This window comes from Schistocerca piceifrons, chromosome 3, assembly GCF_021461385.2.
Source record: "Schistocerca piceifrons isolate TAMUIC-IGC-003096 chromosome 3, iqSchPice1.1, whole genome shotgun sequence".
Lineage (NCBI taxonomy): Eukaryota > Metazoa > Arthropoda > Insecta > Orthoptera > Acrididae > Schistocerca > Schistocerca piceifrons.
Window position 1 is genome coordinate 230,187,519 of NC_060140.1, and position 18,072 is coordinate 230,205,590.

General features: G+C 37.3%; 1 protein-coding gene across 1 annotated transcript in view; it reads left to right on the forward strand.

Annotated features, from left to right (window-relative positions):
* LOC124787847 (meiotic recombination protein DMC1/LIM15 homolog) overlaps positions 1 to 18,072 on the forward strand; it is a 141,666-nt gene that overhangs the window by 21,806 nt on the left and 101,788 nt on the right. Inside the window, exon 4 of the mRNA XM_047254800.1 lies at positions 5,088 to 5,188. Coding sequence (XP_047110756.1) covers positions 5,090 to 5,188 — 99 coding nt within the window. The 5' untranslated portion in view covers positions 5,088 to 5,089. The remainder of the gene's footprint in view (positions 1 to 5,087; positions 5,189 to 18,072) is intronic.

The following is an 18,072-nucleotide window of genomic DNA, read 5'->3' on the forward strand; positions in this document are numbered from 1 at the left end:
TCCATTTCCCTTTAAAAGTTATTTGCCACAAAACTAGCTTTACATAGAGGTACACTCACCTCTCACTTCACTTGCCTGTATTAAGAACATGAATTTTAAAGTCAATGACAGCACTATTTTTTGTTAGTCGGTCTAACACTAAGATTATTGGGGAGTTCATGTGTAGTGTATTCAATAACATGTGTACAATGCCCTATTCCTTTGATCTAGAAAATTGGGATTCTCTGCTTCTTCTAGTCCTCTACCCCATAATACCCTTCTGAACAATTTTGCTCCCTGAATCCAAAATGAATCCTAAATCCTCCATTTCTACTACCACTTTAATTACTGCCTTTTTACATAGTTCCTCTCCCAACAATGCTCCTCCTGTAATAATTCTCTGAGCTCATTGTCCATGATATCAGTTGACTGTCAGTCACCTTTTGTGGAGTTGCCACTTTTCTGTAATAATGCCAATTTACTGCTCATACTCTTCCTGTTTTTCAATATTGGAAACATCCCATCTACTCCTGTTGTTGGTACAGATCCCATATATGCCTGTGTCTTCCCTCCTTGCCCAATCTTTAAATTGAGGTTCATCTACATGACAATAGTGACTATATTTATTTTGTAATTCCCTCCCAGAAATTTTGCTTGTGACAATTTTCCTCATTCATAAGCTAACAGGAAATTTCTTATTTTGTAATAGATATGTCTGCTGCAAATGATCTAAGGATGCATTAGCTTTTCTCCATTCCCTACCAATGTTCTTTCCCTGTATCAACATTGGTATCAAGTTGAAAAATACATGTCACGTGCATTTCATTAATAGCTGAATCTAAACATTTACCTTTCTTTGGGACAGCTTATGATGTCCTCTGCTTTTACTGTATATATTGGACTCCATGATTCTAGTTTACTGTGGACTTTATTCAGGTCAAAATTTTCTCTGGAAATTTTTTCAAAAGATTTTCAGGTTTTGAAATTATCTGTATGGACTATGCTCAACTGATCCGCATCACTTTCCAGAGGCATAACAGGGAAATTTACTCTCCTCTTATTCTGCAGCTCAAAAGTCCTTTAATCCTCGAGTGGTTGAGTCCTTTTTTGTGACACAAGTTGGCTCGCAGCACACTTTGTACACATGTAAAGAATATATGTCTTTATGTTACCAAGGTAAACATGTATGAGCAAAATCACAGTTTAATCTTAGTTTGATTCAACAATGTTATAATAAATTTACATTATATGAGCTAAATCACTATTAAATTAAAAAATAATAAAATAAACATTCATTATATCTCTCTGTTGCTGCATACAAGTGTTACCCCACAGTAATGACCTTCTTGAAGCTGTGAAGAGTGCAGCTGTGTCATATCCCACCCAACTGCATGTTCAATTACTAATTATCTCATAGACAACTACCTCATTAAGAGAGTGTGTTGCTAGTTTGTAACCTGTGCCATTTTCTTGCAAGGACTGTAATTTTTTCTCACATAGTGTGTTGTTTATATTATGTTATGGCTGCTCCCTTGGAATATGACAACACAGCTTACCTCTGAGTTAGCTGAAGGAATAATGAAGGAATAGGTACGGGTTCATCACTGTAAAACAACAGTGGAACGGCACAAGACAATGTTATTTGTGGTTGGTGCAATTTATACGCAGGCACACCCACTTGAGTGTGAAAAATACTACACTATGTGTTTTATAAATAATTTAGGAGTAAAGGAGATCACTCACCAACTAGCATAAGCATTGAGTCATTGACAGCTGGACACAGAAGAGAAAGAAAACTTGGTATCTTTTGGAATAAATCCTTTGTTGAGCTGGAGAACAAATACACACACACATACACACATGCACACACTTCTGCCCCTAATTGTGCTGGGTGGATTGTGTGCCCAACTGGCACCAACGGCTTTCAGAACAAGATCCACCACTAGCATCTATGCTGAACTGTTCCTAAACTGCCCATGCATGATAAAACCATAACGGATGTTGCCAAAACAACTTACAGTAGAGAGTGATACATAGATATTAAGTTTATCCCAGAGTATTGGAGTAAGTGTCCATCCTGGTTCATAAAGAGATCTAGGATAAATGTGAAAGTATTTGTGTACAAGTTGAATATAGCAGATTATATATATCAGAATACATAACTCTATATTTTAAACAAGCACTGAAATGAAACAATGGTTTATGCAGATGACTCCAAGCAAGGGACTTAGTTGGTAGCTACACTGTTTTCCCAGACAACATCCTTAAGATTCTTCTCCCAGCAGAATTCAGCATTTCCAGTCTTGAGTTATATAATGCTGATGACTTTCATACAGATTATTTGTGCCTATACAAAGATTTCCCTTACCTGCTGCCTCCCCCAATTTGCCTTGCAGACTATCCAGAGCCTGTACCTAGCAGAAGATTCAGTCCAGGACATCCAAGCTACCCCATTTCCATACAGAAGAAGGATAAGGAGATGTCGTTTTGATGGGTACTGGTGCGCATCTGAATTTGTGGTAATGAGATCAATGATACAGCACACAAGCAGGCTACTGATGTGACGTTACGCAAGGTCAGTCTGCAGTTAATTATGTAAAAGACGAGGACAGTTATTGGTACATGGAAAAGAGAGTGAATAGAAATGAGAAAATAATACTTGGACAGTGAAAGTAACTACCAAATCATGGCATGCTTTGTAATCCCCCTTCCCTTATCAACAGTTTCGTTTGCGGTGATCAGACATGAGTAAGAAATGGTTAACAGAGAGAACATACTTCATTGCGAAACTGATCGTGTTGCCTAAAGTGAAAATGTATTTCTTTACTTTACAAGTGCTAAAGTTCTTCAAATTTAGTTGGAAAATGAAGCTCTTTCAAGCATACCATTTTTACTTTGTTTATTAATTCATAAGTAACCCACTTCCTAACAATGCCTAGACCCAACTGTGTTCATTTTAACATTTAAATATATCATTGGTAGAGCACTTGGCCACAAAAGGCAAAGGTCCCAAGTTCGAGTATTGGTCGGGCACACAGTTTTAATCTTCCAGAAAGTTTCATATCAGTGCACACACTGCTGCAGAGTGAAAATCTCATTCAGTTAAATTTTAGTTCCACTTTCACAGTGAAGTTTGCCATTGCTGTATTGCTTACTCAATTTAATCTATTGTATTACATATGTCCACAGCAGCCTTTACGTCTGTTCATATAATAATATGTTCTACCAGCAGATGTTACTAAGAATGATGATACTGTTTTGACCACAGATTTCGTTTGTAATTACCCACATCCTCTTTGAATAAATTGAATAATTAATCACTGTTGTCCTATAAATTAAAGGAAAACCTCCCATATTTCATTACGTTAGCAATCTGTTCAAATAATATTTTGGTGTGACTTACCTACACATGAAAGTTCCATGTGGAACCTGAACAGTATCTCCCTCTTCACATTTTGGCACTTGATTGGTAGTGGTTGGCCATTACTGAATGTAACAGCAGGACAATCCCCCAGCTGGAAAAGATGCACTTGGCTCCAAAAGTTCCAGAGAGGTATCCCCTACAACTTTCATCCAGCCTCTCAGATGAGACAAAATCATTATAGCTCACCTTCTTGTAGAACACTGGCCTTCAGTCCAGGCTTCCTCTTTCATCATGATGACCCTCCAGATTGCAGTGCATGTAGCGTCATTATAGAAATGTGTCGTATTTGAATTGAATGGTATTTGTTTGCCGGTAAGAGTACATTAAATGTTTTACCAGAGATATGCCCTCCTAGAGATGTGCCCTCTGTTTTAAGCAATAACTGGACAAGTTTGGTATGAGTTTTAAAATTTTATGAGGAATTAGGATGCAACCTTAAATTTTATATTATAGAACAGGCAGCTATGTGTATCTGGGTAAACATTTTTGTATCTTATATCCAGCAAGTCTTCAATTCAGAAGGTAGTATTTTATGTCATGACTACCAAAATTTTATTTAACTGTGAGGATATCTTCTTGAGCTTCTTGAGCATGTGTGATCTCTCTCTCTCTCTCTCTCTCTCTCTCTCTCTCTCTCTCTCTCTCTCTCTCTCTCACACACACACACACACACACACACACACACACACACACACACAAAATCATATATATTTGTATTCTTTGTTTTAGTATACCTATTTTTAAAATCATAATTTTAACTACTAAAAGTAGTATTTTATGCATTATTGTGAATCAGTCCAATATAATTTAAACGTGAAGCAACATTGTTCCAGGAAGTGGGAAGAAGCTTCAGAGATCAGCTCTTCTCACATGTTTGATCCACATGGGTGGCCCATCAAGCTCTACAATTGTGTTCACATTCTGAAAGAAGCTGCTAAGATATTTCTATAGAACATTATCACAGTAACATTTTAAGGAAAGACTTCTTTGATCAGTTCACTTACTGCATACAGTCATATTTTTAAGAGCTTAAATAAACATGCTGTAAAGCATCCTAAAACCAACATCATCAACACCTGATAATGGTCAGTAAGATCTGAAATGAATTATCAAGGCAGAAGTTATGCATATTTGGCAGATTTCCTGAAATTTTATGGAATAATCAATGTAATAGCAAAATTTTAAATGGCATAACATTAATTTTATTTGCATGATGTGAGAATTCCTAGTGAACCTACTCCTCATTCTGAAAAGGTAATTCTGGCGGCAGGGTGTGTTGTTAAACTGGGAAAAACAGGCCTCTGAAGATCTGGGTTAAAACTTCATGCTTGCTTCCAATATAAAATATTAATCAATATGGATTGAAGACAAACACCAAAACAGGGCACTGTTATAGTTAATCTCAAAAATCTATATTCTAAAAATTTTTCTCCTGTTCTGTGGCTGCCTAGTGATAAATAACATGTTTCCTACTTCTGTGATTAAAATTTCATTTTTTAGTATTCTTATTACAGTGAATATAAGTGTTGCATACGTATAACTTTACCATTCTAACACCAGTTTCATGAGGTCATACTATAATGGTAAAAATAATATAACAAACAGCAAGTTTAATTTCATATTACAATTGTTTAAATTGCTAATGTTTGTTTATCAAAATATTTATTTTATGTCATATCTACAGAAATGGACAAGGGAGATCAAGTAGTAGCATCAGAATACTCTGATGTGGATGAAGAAGAGAGTTTCTTTCAGGATGTTGATGTTCTGCAGGAGCATGGAATTGTAAGTACATGAAAGAGAAATGGACTCTCTCTCTCTCTCTCTCTCTCTCTCTCTCTCTCTCTCTCTCTCTCTCTCTCTCTCTCTGTGTGTGTGTGTGTGTGTGTGTGTGTGTGTGTGTGTGTGAGTGAGTGTTTTATACTGTTCTGCTGATTTGAACCATAGTAGTCCTAGAATTTCCCAGAATTTTCAGCAGCAAGTCACATGATGTTTTTCAGTGTATGTCACATATGATAAACTAGCTTAGAACCCCCTGCTTGGCTTGCGTAGACTGTATGGCAAGCAGAGACTTTTTTGTTTTTATTTAATCAAATTTTTATGTTGTTCATAAATTGCAACACCTTCTAAGCACTTCACACTAATTAAGGCCATAGAAGCATCATCTTTTCAGAGTGCACTTTGACCAAAAAGTGATTCTGATAGCTGGAGTCCAAAGGTTTTATTAATCATGCCTTTTGCATTATTATGGAGATATTTCCACAGAAACTTTCATCTCCTAACAAATATTTTTTTTTATGTTTAACGAAAAAGTGAAATACCAAATTAGCTAATTTCAAGTTGCCACCCCTCGTACATCACTTGTCACTCAACAACATCTTTGCCTCTGTACTTCCGCCTCGACTGACATCTCTGCCCAAACTCTTTGCCTTTACATATGTCTGCTTGTGTCTGTATATGTGCGGATGGATATGTGTGTGTGTGTGCGAGTGTATACCTGTCCCTTTTTCTCCCTAAGGTAAGTCTTTCTGCTTCCGGGATTGGAATGACTCCTTACCCTCTCCCTTAAAACCCACATCCTTTCATCTTTCCCTCTACTTCCCTCTTTCCTGATGAAGCAACCGTGGGTTGCAAAAGCTTGAAATTTGTGTGTTTTTTATTGTGTCTATCTACCAGCGCTTTCTCGCTTGGTAAGTCACAGCATTTTTAATATATTTTTCCCATGTGGAATGTTTCTTTCTATTATATTCATATCATTAATGAGAAGCTAAATTTATATTTTCATAGATATAGCTTTAAAACTGCTTTTATAATAAAATATTTTCGCAAACAATCTCATTCCTATTTTACCCCCTTAGAGGTTCAATTTCCAAAAACACTAAAACACATATTTTTTTAAATCTGTAACCAAGGAGTCAAATACTAAAGTTCATAGATGTAGCTCTAAAAAACATTAATAATCTTTGATTTTTTTAAATCTGTAACCAAGGAGTCAAATACTAAATTTCATAGATGTAGCTCTAAAAAACATTAATAATTCTTTGATACATTTTCAAAAAATGGTTTCACCCTCAGTTTCACCCTCACAGAATTAAATTTCCAAAACTGCTGTAACACGTATTTCTTTATTTGTGACCAATAAACCAAATACCAATTTTTGAACCCTAGCTTCAAAATTGCCTTAATAGTGACATTAAAAAAAAGAACTTCATCCCCTATTTCACCTCCTTAGGGTTGAAATTTCAAAAATCCCTTCTTAAATGACGCCTATAGCGTAAGATCCACATCTTCCCAAAATTTCAAGTTTCTGTCCTAAGTAGTTTGGGCTGGGTGATGGTGAGCTAGTCAATCAGCACACAGCCTTTTGTATAAAGAGATTATCAGGTTGTGGGAAGTGCAATTCCCAACAACCAAGAAGTCAAACATTGTGTGTTATACCTTTTGTTTTATTATGTTTTGTATCTTATTTGTACTACTGTCTAGCTGCAAAAATGTGGCTGTGTAGTGCTCTTTTGATGGGAAGTAATTTGTGGTAAATAAAGAAATATTCAGTAAAGTGCATACCACGTACACTTGTCACCTATAGTAGAGACCCCAGTGTGATCCATTGTGGAATTTCTTTTTCATTCTGAGCTATAATTATGCTCCAACATTATGATGATGCCACCTGCCACCATCAAGACAGAAGATCAAGGATTGCCAGCAACTGGTTCTTTCCTACAGTCTCCTACAGTTCCTAAATTACATACTGCTTCTTCCAGTGACACTTCAAGGGATAATGTAAATCTACTGCTTGTTGGCCTACAAGCCCGCAATTATAGCTGGCACAAGTGGATACCATTTTTCAATTGCGCAACATTACTTCAGATGTGGACCAATTTGCCATTGTCATTTCACAGATGGGCTCAAATATTATTGAGCAAGTGGAGGATATTCTGTCTCATCATTCTTTTGCAGCGTTAAGAGAAACTATTTTGCAGCATTTCCTTGTGTCCCCAAAATATTGTTTACAAAAGACTGTGGACAGTAATTTTGGTGCTGGTGAATCCCCTTCCCAGCTACTGCACTTACTTTGTGCTTTGGTGAGTCCAGGACTCCTTTCAGAACAGTTGATGGTTATGTTGTCTCCTGTGGGCTGTTCACAGAGTTTTGTCCACATTTAATGATGTGACAGCGGTTGAATATGCTTTAAAGGCAGATGCTGTGCCACTTGCATGTGATAAATGGTTAATTCATGTGCAGCAATTGATGAGATTATGGACCCTGATCCTGAACTGTGTACATCCAGCATGCCAAGTTATGTTTCACGTGCTGGGCAGTTGGCTGTGCAACCACTATAGCCATCTACGGAGCAAACCCTCACTGAACTGGCAAGACTCAATGCCAAGCTGGTAGATGGCAGCCCAAGGAGCATATGGTGCACTGATGAGCGGCTTCCATGCCAATTTGAGTGTTGCTGGTTCCATAGACACTTTGGGTGCAATGCTAGACAATGTTCACTAATGTGTGGGTTCTCAAATGGCAACAACAGATGTGTACATCTGCATGTGTCCGTACTACAGCCAGTAGGCACCTGCCTGAAATGCACAATGCCACAGTTTCTGCTAAATGTGAATCTTCATGATTATTCATCTTGAATAAGATGTTTGGAATTGAATTTTTGGTCACCACAGATTAAGAGATAAGTGTTATTCCACAGGACGCAAAGGACAAGCCTCAGTTTTCTGGCATCCCTCCACTAACAGCTGGAAATCAATCTTCAATTCAGACATATGGCTGGAGTCATATGACATTGGATCTCCTGGATGGTTTCTCACCTTCATGGTGTTTCTTAGTGGCCAACATGTCTACCCCATATTGGATGCCAATTTTCTTAAATTTTTTTCATTATTTATGGGCCTCCATAGTCATCTTCTTGTGCAGTCTCCAGTTCCAGCCACTCTCCCTTCCATGTCTGACAACAGATGTGATCCCGCCAGATCAGAAGACATGAAGATTTCCACATCTTCCGCGTCATGACAATTTCTGCCCATTGTGTGCATGCCTTGCTGCAGAGCACACAACTGTGTGTCATGCAAGAAGACTGTGTTACATCTTCCACATGACCATATGGAGTGTGCTTCTCTTCAACAGCAATGCACTTCACTACAGCAGGAGATTAGTCATCTCAATGAACTTTTCTTCAAAGAAGAAGTATCTGTAAGAGGCCTAATTGACAGCAATGGTATACTCAAGCAGCAGGCTGCCAACATGGAAAAGGCTCTGTATGAGGCTCCAGCAGAATTACGAGGTTTAATGATGACACCCATTGATATTGCCAAATTTCCTGTGGCACGGATCTGGTATTGGCACTGAGAGAGTGGCAACATTCCACCATCCATCACATTCACACAATGCCGGGACAGCCTGTCACTTTCCACCCACACCGATTACCTGTGATGAAGCTAGGGGCAGCTAAAGCCACTTTTGAAGCAATGCTAACAGATGTAACAGTGTCTCACTCTAAACGGACGTCGGCCACCCCAATACAAATGGTTCTCAGAAAGGATGAGTCTTGGCGTTTTTGCAGTGTCTATAGGGGACTCAAGTCCCACATTGTGCCAGACCGGTAACTGATACCAAACATGTTCAATTTCACAAACAGTTTAGGTGTCTTTGTGTTCAGCAGAACAGACTACACTAAGACTTTTGCACAGTGTGCAATGGCAGAGACAGACAAGCACAAAACCACCATCATAATGCCTTTCAGGCTATTTCAGCACATGGTGCCTTTCAGTCTTTGTAATACTGCTCAGATATGGCAGCATTTTATGGACGAGATTCTACATAGTTTAAGCCACATTTTTTGTTATGCGGACAATGTGTAGGTTTTTGCTGATAACATGAGTAACCATAGCTCTCATCTGAACATGATTTTCATTTGTTTTGACACATACACCACCAAAATTAACAAGGACAAGTGTGTATTTGCTAAAATTGTTGGTTTACCTTTTATTGAGAGATGGTATTTCCCCTACTCTTCAGAGGGCCTCAGGTATTTTGCAGGTACCTCTTTCCATCACATTCAAAGAGCTATGTGGGTTTGTAGGTAGGGTCAATTATTACTGGCAACACCTGCCAAAGTTTTCAGAAATTGAAGAACCTATCAATGACCTGCTAAAAGACAAACACACTTTCAGCGTCAGAAAAGTCCCTTGGATGGGTCTGGCCTAGGAGGCTTTCAGGTCTGTGAATTGTCTTTAGCGAAGGTTGTCTTATTGATCCACCCCATTTCCAATGTTGATTTGAGCCAGTCGGCAGTGGGGGGCAGTACTCCAGTAAGTGGTATCAGGTGTGTGGCAGCCACTGGCTTTCTTTTCAAAAATCTATCTACACAGCAAAAAAACTGGAGTGATTTTGACAGAGAGCTCCTTGCTATATATCTATCAATAATTTTTGACAGTTTCTGAAAGATGTGGAATTCAAAATTTACGCAGACAATGAACTCTTAACTTCACTTTTTCAGCAGGTGTCTCAACTGAACTCCCAACGTCAGATCTGTTATGTGGAATTTATTGGCCAATACCCTGCTGATATCGGCAACATCTGTGGATCTGATAACACTGTTGTGCATTCCTTATCATACAGTTGTGCTACTTTGACATATATTGATTGCGCATCTATTGCAAAACATCAAGATTCTTATGCATTTTTATAACAATGTCAGCTCAATCTTGCATCCATTAGTGAAACCTGAATGTGTTCCAGTACAGGGTTCCCAGTCTCATCCATGGTGCGATACTTCTTGGAATGTTTTGCACCCATTTATTCCATTACAGTGATCACACACCATCTGTAATGTTCTGCACCTGTTGTCACATCCTAGCATCAATGCTTCTGCTATGTTTGTGGTCTCCAAAGTGATGTTGCTGGGAATGCAGAAAGATTGCTGGTACTGGGCACCATGTCAGAAAAACAAAATCAGTTGTCACACTTCTTCTCCCATAGATGCAATCCCCACCCATACAGGTTGTTTTGCCCACATTCACATTGAGGCAGTAGACCATCACACTTGCTTGGAGGGGTTTTGTTATATTGCACCTCGATTGACAGGTTTACGAGGTGGACAGAGGTGTGCCCAGTGTCCGACATTTCTGCTTGTGCCATTGACTGAGCTATCATCTCCACATGGTTTGGTCAGTCCAGTATTCTTACAGCAATTACATCTGACAGGCACCATCAATTTGATTCCCAATTATTTAATGAATTGCTATGTAAGAAAGGTTGCAAACACCTGCAAACTACAAGCTACCATCCCTGTAGCAATGAGATGGTAGAATGTATGGACTGCATTCTGAAGGGTGCCTTGGGATGCCACAGAGGGGCATGGACAGTTGCCTTGCCTATAGTTTTGTTGGGACTTTATACCATGCTAAAGGAGGATATCAGGCATTCTTCAGTGCAGTTGGTCTATGGCGAAGCTTTGAAGATGCCAGATGAATTTTTTGCTTCATCCCCTTTCAGTATCTGGGGAACGGGTCAGTATAGTCAATTTCTGCATCAGCTGCAGGTTGCAGTGCACTTTCAACACCCTCCTCCCCTGTTGCATTGTAATCCTTGACCATTATTTTCCAAAAACACCTCTTCACTTGCCCTCAGGTATGGATTAGGGATGACATAGTCAGGCCCCCATTGACTCCTATTTATTTAGGACCATTCACTGTGATTTTCTGTGGCATCAAGACCTTCATAATTGATAAAAATGGAAAACATGCACAGTCTCAGTTGACGACCCGAAACCAGTGTTAACTGAGTTACCACGTCTCCCCCCAACCCTCATGGCATATGGACCCCTAGCCAATCCTCCTCAGCCTCTCATGGCAGATATCACTCCCCCTCCAGTGCCTGAGATGTGTTCTCGCAGATATATCAGATGCGTCTACCCTAAGGTATGTGACACTCCAGGTTCCAATATGACAGTGTCTCATTTGCTTGAGCATAGCTCTCTAAAATTTGAGGGGGGGGGGGGGGGGAGGGGGGGTCTAGAAAGCCTGCATCTCCTGTTTCACCTCCTTAGGGTTGAAATTTCGAAAACTCCATCCTTAAATGACACCTACAGTATAAGATCCAGATCTCCAAATTTCAAGTTTCTGTTCTTAGCAGTTTGGGCTTGGTGATGATCAGTCAGTCACTCAGGACATTGCCTTTGACATATAGAGATTATCAGGTTGTGGCAAGTGCAATACCCAACAACCAAGAAGTTGAGCATTATATTGTGTGTTATATCTTTTATATCTTCTTTGTACTACTGTCTAGCTGTTGTACCCTTTTAAAGGGAAGTAAATTGTGGTAAATAAATAATGTGTACACTTTTCACCTATAAGGCAAAAAGCCAGATCACGGTGGCTGGCATGAACAGTATTTTGAAATCGGACTGATCCATCATAAGCAGGAATGCTGATGGACAGATGATAAAAACTCCAACCGACGTTCAAACTTTATGCATTTCAGTCATTATTTGGTCAGTGATATAAGAATCCTTCACGGACTAACATTACATCTACCATAGAAATATTCACTTTCTCAGAATGAGCCACAAAAATCTGTAATACTGTATTTCTCCAACTTGCAAATTCCCCAAGCACTGTATTTACATGTCCTCTCAGCACTTGTATACAGATTAAACACAACATGATCTCTTGGAGTAGAAGAAAATACTGCTGATGCACATCATCAGGAACTTACTGCAGCAAAAAGATTTGTTCACAATTTGGAGACATTCATAAAATCTCTCACAGTGAAAATATCTAGTGACGGTACCAGTAGTGAAAATAAGAACTGTTGCATTGTGCCGAAAGTGCCTTCACATGTGAAACAATACCAGCAAGTGTTTACAATGGCTGTGTTTACCAAAAATAGCTCTGAAGTGATTTCAGATGATAAATGTACCTGTACGATAATTCAAACATTGTGAAAACCGAGTTATTCTTTAGATACTGTGAATATTCCCATGAAAGTGCTGCAAGTACACAGAAATTATACGAAATTGAATAACGAGGATAGCACGTTTCCCTGTGGCAACATGAAGTGCCATGACATAAGTTATAAAGACAGAAAAGTGTTAGTTCTAGCTGATAGCCATGCTTAAAATATTTCTAAGACACTTAGTGGAATGAACATTAATGTAACATCTTTCGCAAAACCAGATGCACCTATGTATGAAGTAACAAAAGACTGCAGTAAACTCTTGGAGACACTCACAAAAAATGATGTTATTGTCTTAATAGGACATTCTAATGATGTGTACCATAATAATGCTAAACAGGCTGTCAGAGAAACAGTGAAAGCCTTAAACAATTTACGAAATGTAAACTTGATCCTCTCGAGCATACCAACAAGATATGACTTAATTCCTACATCATGTGTCAACATAGAAATCGAAAACACCAATAGGAAACTACAGAAAATTGCTAAAGCATTTCCTAATGCATCTTTTCCTGAATGTCATTCCCATGAAAGGGATCATTATACTAGACATGGCATGCACTTAAACAACAAGGGAAAGTGATTTATGTGTCACCAAATTAGAGAACATAGTAGTAACATCACTAAGGGAAACAAGTCACAGACTGCCCTAGAAATGGGAATGCCAGGATATCCAGGTGCTGAAAATGTAAAGGAGAAAAATAACTTGTCAGTTGGTGTACAAATCGAAATGCAAGATCCATCCAAAATGCTCTCCTATGCTGAAGTTGTGATCTCACCTACAAGATTAACATCATCTGAAGAAGAAAAAGATGTTACATCTACAGGAAAAACAGAAATTCCACACGCAACAAATGGGAAGAAATCTTCATCAAGCAATCCAAATAAAAGATTGTTGGACAGAAGAAATGCTGAGCCTCCTTCACATCTCAACGATTTTTTATGTGTGGGCCCGAAGAAAGAGAAGGGACAACGGTAGGTAGTGTCAAGTGTCTCCTCCCTCCTGTCTCAACACAGACTCCAGTGGATTCTCAGTCAGGTAAAAACGGCACTAATAGAATAAAAAAGCACGAAGAAGGCATCTCTTTCTTTCATCAAAATATAAGATGCTTCTTAAACAAAACAGATCAACTTCTAACTAACATTAATGAAAAGGATTGTATAAATAATGCTCAGATTGTGTGCTTAACTGAGCACCATGTTACTGATAAATGTGCCTTGCCATCTATAGTAAGCTATAGTTTAGTAACATACTACTGTAGGGAAAGTAAATACAAGGGTGGAGTAGCAATTTATGTTAAGGATAGTATAGCATACAAAGCTATAAATATTAAGAAATATTGTATGGAACAACAATTTGAGGCATGTGCAACAGAAATAATAACTAAATTCTACCCAATAATAGTGTTGGCTGTCTACAGGGCACCTTCAGGTGACATAAAACTTTTCTACATATAATGGAACTCCTGCTATCAGGGTTGCTTGCAAAAGCAAAGGATATTGTAGTTTCAGGTGATGTCAATATAAACTTTATGACAGAAAATAAGAATAAAATTGACTTTGAGATTGTGATGAGCTTATGTAATCTGATATCAGTAATAAACTTCCCAACAATAATTATATTTGAGTCCCAGATTATGATAGATAACATTTTTTTAGATGAAAATAAAAACACCAGAATTGTACTGTCAGGCAGGTTATAAGTGGGCTTTCAGATCATGATGGACAAATTCTCACTCTTTATGATGTTAATCTGTTCAAAAAACAATTTCCTCGATGGAAATTCATAAGAGTAATGAAGAAAGAGGCAAAAGAAACTTTCAACCATAGGTTGCAGCAAATGGATTGGTCTTTAGTATGTAGCCTTGATAATGTTTATACTAAATTTAACTCTTTTATAAATGAATTCTGTTCTCTCTTGAAGAACTAGTTCCAAAGAAATGGGTCAGAAACATTGCTTCCAATTCTGTAAGTAGGCCTTGGATTGCAAAAGGTATAAAACAGTCATGTAAAACCAAAAGGGAAACTTAGGCTGCAATAAGATTATCTAAAGATGTACAAAAATGGGAACACTATAGATTATACTGTAAAGAATGTAATACAGAAATCAAATGCCCTTTATAATGAAAAGAAAATAGATAATTCTAATAATAAAATAAAAACAATTTGGAGCATTGTTAAAAAAGAAACAGGAAGAGATACGACAAGCAAAGAAGATGTAAATAAAATCAGATATGAAGGTACCCTAGTAGATACCCCAAAAAGTGTGGCTGAGATTTTTAATAAACACTTCCTATCAGTAACCCAACAGATTGGTTGCAAGCCCAATGTTGATGAAGCTGTAACTCTTTATCAAACTGTATATTCAAACACAATTTCAGAAATGCGCCTTAATCCTGTCACTGTAGATGAAATTCAAAATATCATCATGTCACTAAAAGGTAAGAACTCTGAAGCAGTTGATAATATTTCTAGTAATTTATTGAAATATTCTTGTGTGTGGAGAAGGGACATTCTCTGTCATATTTTCAACGTTTCCCTTCAGAAAGGTGTTGTTCCGAGTAGGCTTAAGTATGTCATTGTGAAGCCCCTGTACAAAAAGGGAGATAAAACTGAACTAACTATCGACCTGTCTCTTTGCTGACAGCTTTCTCTAAAATTCTAAAACAGCTAATACATGTAAGAATTACTGATCATCTCATGAAGAATGGAGTTCTCAGCAAGAACCAATTTGGCTTTCAAAAGGGTCGTTCAACAGAAGATGCAATCTATGCACTTGCAAATGAAGTCCTAGAAACCCTTAATGAAAAAATGCTAGCACTTGGTGTCTTCTGTTATTTGTGTAAAGCATTTGACTGTGTTGATCACCAGATTCTCTTGCAAAAAGCAAAATTAGTAGAAATAAGTGGTGTTGCAGGGAATTGGCTACAGTCGTATCTCCAAGACAGAAAACAAAAAGTTGTCTCGAATAGCTCAGGTGGAGTATGTGATGTTTCTTCACATTCTGAATGGAGTTCCATTACATGTGGGGTGCCTCAGAGCTCAATTCTTGGGCCATTATTATTGCTGATTTTTGTAAATGATCTACCAACATGTACAAGCCTATCATGTAAATTTACATTATTTGCTGATGATACCACAATTTTTATGAGCAGTAGAACAGATAGTAATCTTGAGGAATCCATTAATCACATACTTTCAGATGTGGTAAATTGGTTCAAGGTGAATGGTCTCTCATTAAATTCCAGTAAGACCAGCTTTATTTGGTTCTGTGCAAAAACAGAAAAAGAGAGAGAGATAAACGTGTCATGTGGTAATCAGTCAATAGAAAGAATGGAAATAACTAAATTTCTTGGCATGCACATTGACAAGAAAATTATCTGGCCTTCGCATATTATAGATCTCTGTAAGAGGCTTAGCTCTGCTATGTATGCTTTATGGGTTGTCACTACATGTGTTGAACCTAACACTGCAAAAGTGGCATGCTATGGCTATTTTCACTCACTCGTTGAATACAGCATTATTTTTTGGGGCAACCAGCCATTAGCAAGGAAAGTGTTCATTGCTCAGAAGTGAGCTTTAAGAGTTATATGTGGATTGCGCCCAAGAGACTCGTGTAGAAATAGCTTTAGAAAACTTAAAATATACACAACTACATGCCAATATAGTTTTTCTCTCGTGTTTTGTCTGTAAAAATATAGAGATATTTCAACCAAATAGTAATTATCATGGGCATAAGACATGGAGGAAGAATGACATACACAGCGAGCATAGAAATTTGAGCTTGGCACAAAAGGTTGTCCACTACACTGGAACAAAACTCCCAAAATAAAGACAGAGATTCATAACAAGAGTAAGTTTAAGAAAGCACTAAAAATATTTCTGCTAGAAAAAGCTTTTTACAGTCTAGATGAATTTTTAAATAAATAAACTGTAAAATTTTAATATTATATAATACAAGTTGACATAATGCCACTAAGAATATTATTTAACTTGAGCTCTGTATCTGGGTGTGCTCTGTATCAGTTTTTCTGTAGTGCTTTAATGATTCTAAGAAAATATGTATCATCATTTTTCTGTATTGCTGCTCAAAGAATTTATTGTATAATTTTTTATATAATTATTGAGGGAAATTCTAGCTTTTGCAACAAACGGTTGCAAAAGCTAGAATTTTGTGTGTATGTTTGTGTGTCTATCGACCTACCAGCGCTTTCATTCGGTAAGTCACATCATCTTTGATTTTAGATATATTTTTATATAATTATGTACTCAAAAGTCTGTATATGCTATAAGATTATCATATTGTATTTGTAAAAAACACTCATTCCACATCCTTGTGAACCCAACACAATTGAACCTATGAAACACCAAACCAAATCAAATCAATTCACATTAGTTTAAATACCTTTACCATGGTAATTTCAGATGTCACTTCTAGTTCCATAGTGAAATCATAATCATAATAACATTATTTTTATTATTGAGATCTTCACTCCAGAGCCAAAGATGCTTAGCTCAAAAATAGTGATAACAATATGGTGAGGAAAGCCTGTTGCAGTGTACTTCTTCAGTTGCTTCAGATGAAAGTTGTGCAGCTAACTGTTCTTCAGTGCCAATTAAATCCATGACTGGTGTAGGTCTTGGATGGGTTCAAAGTTGCGCCATTTCTTCAGGAGTTACACAGCAACATCATGAAGTTGTATGGTTGTGAGAGTCATGATTGCCATTGTAATCTCCCCCCCCCCCCCCCCTCTCCCGTCCCTTTCCTTCCTTCTTTCATCTGTTGTCCACATTAAATAATGCCCAGTCAAAGTAATTAATAAGCAAATTCTTTTATGAAGATTTGAGAGGAGAAAATATTACAATAAACCTTCAAGTTTACTTAGCTTGTCATGCTGAGATGGCTCCAGTTCTTCTTGTTTAGGGGCCTGATTCTTGAACCTGAAAATCTAACATCATGTCCTCACTGCTGGTTTGAACTAAATAAATTGGAAGAGTGTTGTTGCAGAAATTTTTACGTAAATATATTTTCCACTGATTTTCTCACATTTTTGTATATCATACGGTATTTTGACACTAACAAAGCCAAAATTACATTGTTTGCACCTATTATACGAAAATACATCTGATCACATCTTAGGCAAGCTTATGACTCTCACACTCTGTGGAAACAACAACATTCCTACTACTTTTCGGTACATTATTTATTTCAATTACTATTTCATAAATGAATCCAGAAATAAACATAATAAACAGTGGTGGATTGTGTAATTAATAACAGAACTTTCAAATTTGCAAATAATTCACAGTTTCAGATGTTTCTAAATAAAATTTTAACTGTACATTCAGAACTAGTACTTATCAATTATCACATCGAAACTACAATATTTTATAAAGTAATTCGTTTTCATAAATTTTAGCTTGAAATATAACACACTGTGTATAAAATTATATGAAAGTTTTCAGAAAAGCAACAGATAATATTGACCTATCCAAAATTCGAAAAATAATACTGGAGTCGACAACTACTGTTGAGGAATAGTAAAGGTAGAGGAGTATGTCCCATTACAACATCCCCTCACATAATATGGAAACAATGTGTTTACAATATTTTGTGATCTAGTATAAGGTTTGCCAAATGTTGCCAAAATGATTCCAAAAGATAGAATACAGATTGTCAAAGTTAAATTCCAAAATTACGAGAA